Below are 6758 nucleotides of genomic sequence, written 5' to 3' on the forward strand. Positions count from 1 at the left end.
CTCCTGCCCAGTCTTTCTGCTTTTTATTTTGTTTTGTGTGAAGAACAATGTGCTTTTTTTTCCCCTTTAAAGTTGAATTGAGGTTCAAGATTGTAATGTTTTTTTTTAAGATTTTTGCTATCGAGAAACGTGTAAAACAACATTTTCATGGTCATTTTGCCACTATTGTTACACTAATTTCTCTAAAATAACTCAAAACTTTTCTAAAACTACTTAGAATTTGTCAAACGTGACTGAAACCAAGAAATCTCTTCAAATAATTGAGAAAATTGTCGAAAATGGTCAAAAAATGGCTCAGATTTCTCCAAAATAATTAAAAATTTGTCTAAATGACTTAAACTTGTCAAAATGATAAAAACAAAAAACTCCAAAATACCTGAAAGAACGTCCAAAATGACTTAAACTTGTCTGAGTGGCTGAAAACTTTGTTCAATATTACTCAAAATTGTTCAAATGTGCCTAAAACCTGGAAATCTGTTTAAAATAATGAAGAAAATTGTCTAAAATGGATTCAAAGTTTATCCAAAATACGTCAAAACTTTTCTACAATGACTTAGACTTGTTCAAAATGGTTAAATTTCTCCAAAATAATTGATGATAAACATCCAAAATGACTTTAAAATGGAATTTAGGTTGAAAATGGTAGATTTTTTAAAGAGTTTGAGAATCGAGGATCATTTCACTACTTTTACACTTGGTTTAGATTTATGTTGTATTTTAGATCTCATTTGTCAAAAACGACTTAAACTCGTCTGAATGCCTTGTGAAAAGTTTGTCCAAAATTGGTCAAACGTGAGTGAAACCTCGAAATCTGTTCAAAATAATGGAGAAAATCGTCAGAAATGGCTCAAATGTCTCCAAAATAACTGAAAACTTGTCTACAATAGTTAAAATGTCTCCAAAATATTTGAAAAATTGCTCCTAAATGACTGAAAATTGGTCAAACATGACTGAAACCTCTAGATTTGTTCAGAATAATTAAGAAATTTGTCTACATGGCTTCAAAATTTGTCCAAAATAACTCAAAATGTGATCAAAATGACTTGAACTTGTCCAAAATGGTTAAAATTGCTCCAAAATAATTGAAAAAATGTTCAAAATGACTTGGAAGTTACTTCAAAGTTCAAAAAAAGTGAATACCAAACTCAGTTTTGCTCCCGCTCTATTTTTAAATACGCACACTTGTGTGCTTGTTTTATCTGTGTTTTACCATGCCCGCGACTATTGATGATTTAAAAAATGTTAGTACTTTGTAATCAATACTTAAATAAAGCACAACCAAACTCAGTTTTGCTCCCGCTCTATTTTTAAATACGCACACTTGTATGCTTGTGTGTGTGTTGTTGTTGTAAGGCCGACGTGGATTGTATATAAAACCCTCGCCATATAATCAGGTGCGCCTTATGTGTGTGTTAAATACAGTAATGGCACACATAACTGAGACTGCGCCTTTTGGTACAGTGCGCCTTTTGGTCGTGAAAATACGGTAGGTTGAAGATTGTGGATTTTTTTTTTTAAAGTTTGGGCATCGAGAACCATAAAACGATATTTTCAGGTCTTTTTGCCACTATTTTTTACTCTTAGTTTTGATTTATTTTGTCATCTAAGGCTCATTTTCAGTCACTGTGTAGTTAAATGTAGGGGAAAAAGTCCTGGTTTCCTGAAGAAAATTGTGGAAAACCCCAATCACTGAAGTGTCCTATTCAGCTTCTCAGCCCTTGTATGGGATTATAGTTCCCTGGTGGCATAGATATGTACATTTATGTGTCATCTGCATAGTTAGAATTTTAAAAAATAATTGTTTTCCAAAATCTGAATCAGTATAATCATGTAAATACTGAACAGAAGAGGCCCCAGAATGGAGCCTTGAGGAACTCCACAGGTTGTTATTGTCCTCTAGACACAAAATAGTCCCTGTCCTCAAAGTAATCAATTCAGTCACTATTTTTACACTTACTTTTGATTTATTTTGTAATTTAGGTCTCATTTGTCAACAATAACTGGAAAATATCTGAATGCCTCCTGAACAATTTGTCCAAAATGACTCAAAGTTGTTCAAACGTGACTGAAACCTGGAAATCTGTTCAAAGTAATGGAGAAAATTTGTCCAAAATTGGCTCAAATTTGTCCAAATAACTCAAAACTTGTCTAAAATGGTTAATATTTCTCCAAAATAATTGAAAAAAATGTCCAAAATTACTTTAAATTTGAAGATTGTAGATTTTTAAAGTGTTTATTCATCAAGAAAAGGATTCTGCTGTAGAAAACTGGAGAAAACACATTTTCTTGAGGTTTTCTACAATTTTTAAACAGTTGAGCTCATAAGTTTCCATCTCTGGCAGAATTCCAGTGAAATCATGAATATTCAGAGTAAATAACTTGTCTGACCTCTAACCCTGAATGATAAAAGGAGAATATTCCACAGATGTTTCCAGGATCCCAGATGTGTTAAACTCAGAGAATAAATCCAGGTTTAGACAGAAGTCATCTCAGTGTTTTTTATGAAATTATAAAATGTGCATCACAAACAGGAAATGTATTTTACAGGGGAAACGATAATTACAAATAGTGTTAAAGCAGAAAAAGTCTGATTTTAAGTCTCTGGGTGTCACTTGGTTCCGCTCGGTCTCTCCCACATCTCCTCCTCACAGCGACGCTCCGCAGACAGACCCGGACCTCCGCCGCTCCTCCCGGAGTCTGCGGGGCCCTGAGGGGGTGAGGAGGCTCCCTGACGGGGTGAGGAGGCCTCCGGGGACCGCTGGCTCCGGTTCTCCTGCAGCAGCTCGCTCAGCGTCGCGATGTAAATCTGCGCCATCTGCAGCGTCTCGGACTTGGAGAGCTTCTTGTCGCTCTCCAGGTTCGGGATGACGCTCCGGAGCCGGTCGAAGGCCACGTTCAGCCCCAGCATCCGCCTCCTCTCCCGGGCGTTGGCGGCCAGCCTCCGCCGCCTCTGAGCCCGCTCCAGAGCGCACTTGTCCGGCTGCAGGTAGTGCAGCGCGCCGCCGGCGGGGCCCAGCCGGAGCTCCACGATGGCGCACGGAGCCTCTCCGGTGCGCTCCGAGCCGCGGCTCCGCTGCAGCAGAGCCTGGATGTCGGCGTGGAGGGCCGCCGGGGCCGCGGGGCCGAGTCCTCCCTCCGGATCCACAGGGATGAACGGGAAGAGGCTTTTACGGGGAGGCATGGCTGCTCCAGAACCAGGAGGTCACCGGGAAGAAGTCTACATCTCCCCACTCTGAGGGGCATTTATGGAGGGCAGAGCCACGGGGACGCGCGCTGCGTGTCTGGGGGCGTGGAGAGGGTCGTGTGCTGCCTAATGAACAGATCTGCTGGAGGTCCATTAACTGAGTTCATCAAAAGAGGATTAGAAGCGACTCAGTGAGCTGCAGAGGAGGAGGAAGGAGGAGGAGGGGAGGACATCCAGAGGAGGAGGAGAAGTTTAGAACATCCAGAGTTTGGCCAGAGAAACCAGGATGAGGAGAAACCTACTAGAAGTTCTTCAGTCATGCAGCCTTCAGTCTGTTTCAGTGTTAAAATAAAACATTTATTCTAAAAACAGTTAAACAAAAACCAAACTTCCGTCTCCGTATTAAATCAAATTCTGCGTAAAAATCTAAAAACCTTTGCATCTGTTTGTGTTGAAGCTTAAAACTGATGTGAAAACATTAAAAGCAGCTTTTATAAAGTTCCAAGCAGTGAATTTATTTCCACTCTGAGTCGTTTCCATGGTAACGCCCCATCATTAATTGGAGAAGTGGAGCTAAATATTGACCTACACAGGCTTCTTTTTCCATTAAATTCTCCTTCAAGTACCTTTTATAGTAATAATTTAACATTAATGTTGAATTAGCTTCTTTGAAATCACAATTTATGAAAAAACTTTCTAACTTTATTTTTCCATTCATTTCTTCAATCTCTGAAGCTGCTTTATTCACTTTTAATAGTGAATTTGGAAGTTTTATCAAACTGAATAAGATAAAGATGCAATATTTTTACACTAATAACATTTAGACCACTACTTTTTTTCCAATGAAATCAGAGGAACTTTTCACACTTTTTCATGATACGGGTTCATAAAAAAGAAGGAAACACCTTAAATAAAAGTATTTTAATGTGTGGAAGTCCAACAGAACAAGAAAGAAAGATGCAAGTAAAGACTTTGTTTCTCCTTCAGCATTTATTTCTGTTTATTAGTTGTGATCCTGGCAGCTTTTGATATATTTATGTCAGGAAATAATACTTTTGGAATTCATTTCTCAAGTAAATAATAATAAATAAAATATCTAAAATGTGACATCACACTGTAAAAAAGAGATCAAGCAATATGGGAAGATAAAATATGTAAAAACAAACAAAAAAACTGTGAAAATAAGCACAGAAATCTGTAAAATAATGAATGAAACTGCATTGTTTAAAAAGTGTATTATATTTTCAGTTTTTTTATATCTTAGTCTTTTTTCTTTTATGCCATCTTACTTTTCCCTGTGATTTTTACCAGATATTGTCTGTAATTTTAAAAATGAATAAACAGGAGAACATCTGGAAGACAACAGGTTTTCATATTTCTGTTTTTCACTCCTTAATATGCATCATTTTTCTTTCAATAACAGCAAATAAATGTAAAATATTGATATTTTTCCAGGTTTAAATACAGTAAAAACACTGAACCTGTAAAATGTGTACAAATAAAGATTTTTTTTTTACCTTATTTACAACTTTTTCCCCATTATTTTGTAGTTAACATGTAAATTAATACTTTTTTAAGGGAAATACAGTGAAAAGAGTGAACCTGTTGGTCAAATGCTGTAAAAATGCAGGTTTTTGACAATAGTTACAAGTTTTTCCCCATTTTTGGATCTAACATATAGATTTTTAATATGATTTTACTGTTAATTCTGTGTATTTTAACAACACGGGGATAAAATCTGTAAAATTACATTAAATGTTTAAAAAAAAATGAGCCAAAGCATACATTTTCTTGCAGTCTTTTTTGGTTTGTGGTTGCTTTATTTTGAAGGGGGCACTTTTCCTTAAATGTATCCTTTTATCTGACTGTTTCTGTTTTTATTTCTTTCCAGTAAAGTGTCTCTGAGTGTCCAGAAAAGCGCCATACAAATAAAATGTTATTTTTATGAACTTTGACGTGTTTGTTCACTAATAATCCTGTTTTTTTTGGAGGATTTTCTGGTTCTAAATGAGTGTGTTTCCTCTACAGGTTGTGTTTTGCTGCTCAGCTCTTCTCTGCTTCTTGTTTATAAGGTTAATTAAAAGTGTTGGGGCCTCCTGAGGTGATGACTGACAGTACCTGGCAGCCTGCTATCCTCTGCTCAGCCTCTAATGGGATTTAGCAGCGTGTCCGGATCGCCGTGTGCCAGAACTCCTCTGGTCCGGGCCTTCACAAGGCCTCAGCGTGGCGCCGGCAGCATAATGGCCTCCTTATGGCCGGTGGACCCTCGCTGTCCGAGGCCCGGCTTCCATCCTTTCTCCAACAATCTGGAGCACGTGGGGAGGTTTGGCTTCGCGGCTCCGATGACAGTTGTCGGCTTCGCTTTATTAAACCCAATGAAACGGCTCGTTGGACGGATGCCGCCTCAGACGACACCGACAGGACCAGAGCTCGCTGCTTCCACTCCAAGGGTTCTGCAGAGTCTTGACAACGTTCCAGGAATCGTCCCTGAAGGTGTCGTCTCTGCAGGCGGACGTCCATCCAAAACACAGAAATTAGTCTTTACTGATATGCAGGTTGGAAGGTGTTTAGCTCCAAAAGCAACAGCTGCAGTTTTGTCTTTGTCTGGCTGCAAAAATAACTAAAACCTTGTCTGAAATTACTCAAAATGTGGCCAAGATTGATCCAAAAATCATCCAAAGTGTCCTAACCTCGTCTGAATGTCCCAAAAATGGTCCAAAATAACTGTTTGTCCAAAATGGCTCAAAATTGATCAAAAAGACTGAAACCTGGAAACTTGTAATAAATAATTGAGAAAATTGTCTAAAATGGCTTCAGAATTGGTCAAAAAAATTGACTCAAATTTCTGGAAAATTAAAAAAAAGTCCAAAATTACTTAAAATTTAGCCAAAATGTCCTGAACTCATCTGGATGCCCCTAAAATAATCCAAAATAACTCAAAATTGTCCAAAATGGCTCAAATTTTGTTAAAAATGACTGAAATCTGGAAACTTGTACATAAAATGATTGAAAAAACTGTTCAAAATGGTTAAAACTTCTCCAAAATAATTGAAGTGTCCAAAATTACTTAAACTTGTCCAAATGCCTGGTGAAAACGTGTCCAAAATAACTCAAAATTGTCCAAAATGACTCAAAATTTGTCCAAAGTGACTTAAATTTTTTGACATAATTGAAAAATTTGTCCAAAATGAATTTAAAATTAACCAAACATAACTGAAACCTGGAAATTTGTTCAAAATGATTGAGAAAATTGTCTAAATGGCTTCAAAATTGCTCAAGGAATGGCTACAATTTCTGCAAAATAATTAAAGAATTGTCCAAAATGACTGAAACTGGTCTGAACACCTGAAAAGTTTGTCCAAAACAAACAAAAAAAAATCATCAAACATGACAGAAATGTGGAAATGTGTTCAAAATGATTGAGAAGATGATCTAAAATAGATTAAAAATTGGTCAACAAATGGCTTAAGACACTCAGATGTTGCTGGTTTGGGTTTGTTGCATCCGCTGAAGCTACTTTAACACATTTACTAAGAACAAGGAGATGGTTTACCAGGAAAAGGAAAGTTTAAAG

General features: G+C 37.2%; 1 protein-coding gene across 1 annotated transcript; it reads right to left on the bottom strand.

The window, feature by feature from the left end:
• Positions 1-2484: 2484 nt before the first annotated feature.
• Positions 2485-3309, bottom strand: atoh1c (atonal bHLH transcription factor 1c). Its single transcript, XM_022207080.2, has one exon. It carries the CDS (start codon positions 3179-3181, stop codon positions 2609-2611), a length of 573 nt encoding a protein of 190 aa, XP_022062772.2. The 5' UTR covers positions 3182-3309; the 3' UTR covers positions 2485-2608.
• Between the last annotated feature and the right edge of the window lie 3449 nt (positions 3310-6758).

Source organism: Acanthochromis polyacanthus, chromosome 19 (genome assembly GCF_021347895.1).
Source record: "Acanthochromis polyacanthus isolate Apoly-LR-REF ecotype Palm Island chromosome 19, KAUST_Apoly_ChrSc, whole genome shotgun sequence".
Taxonomy (NCBI): Eukaryota; Metazoa; Chordata; class Actinopteri; family Pomacentridae; genus Acanthochromis; species Acanthochromis polyacanthus.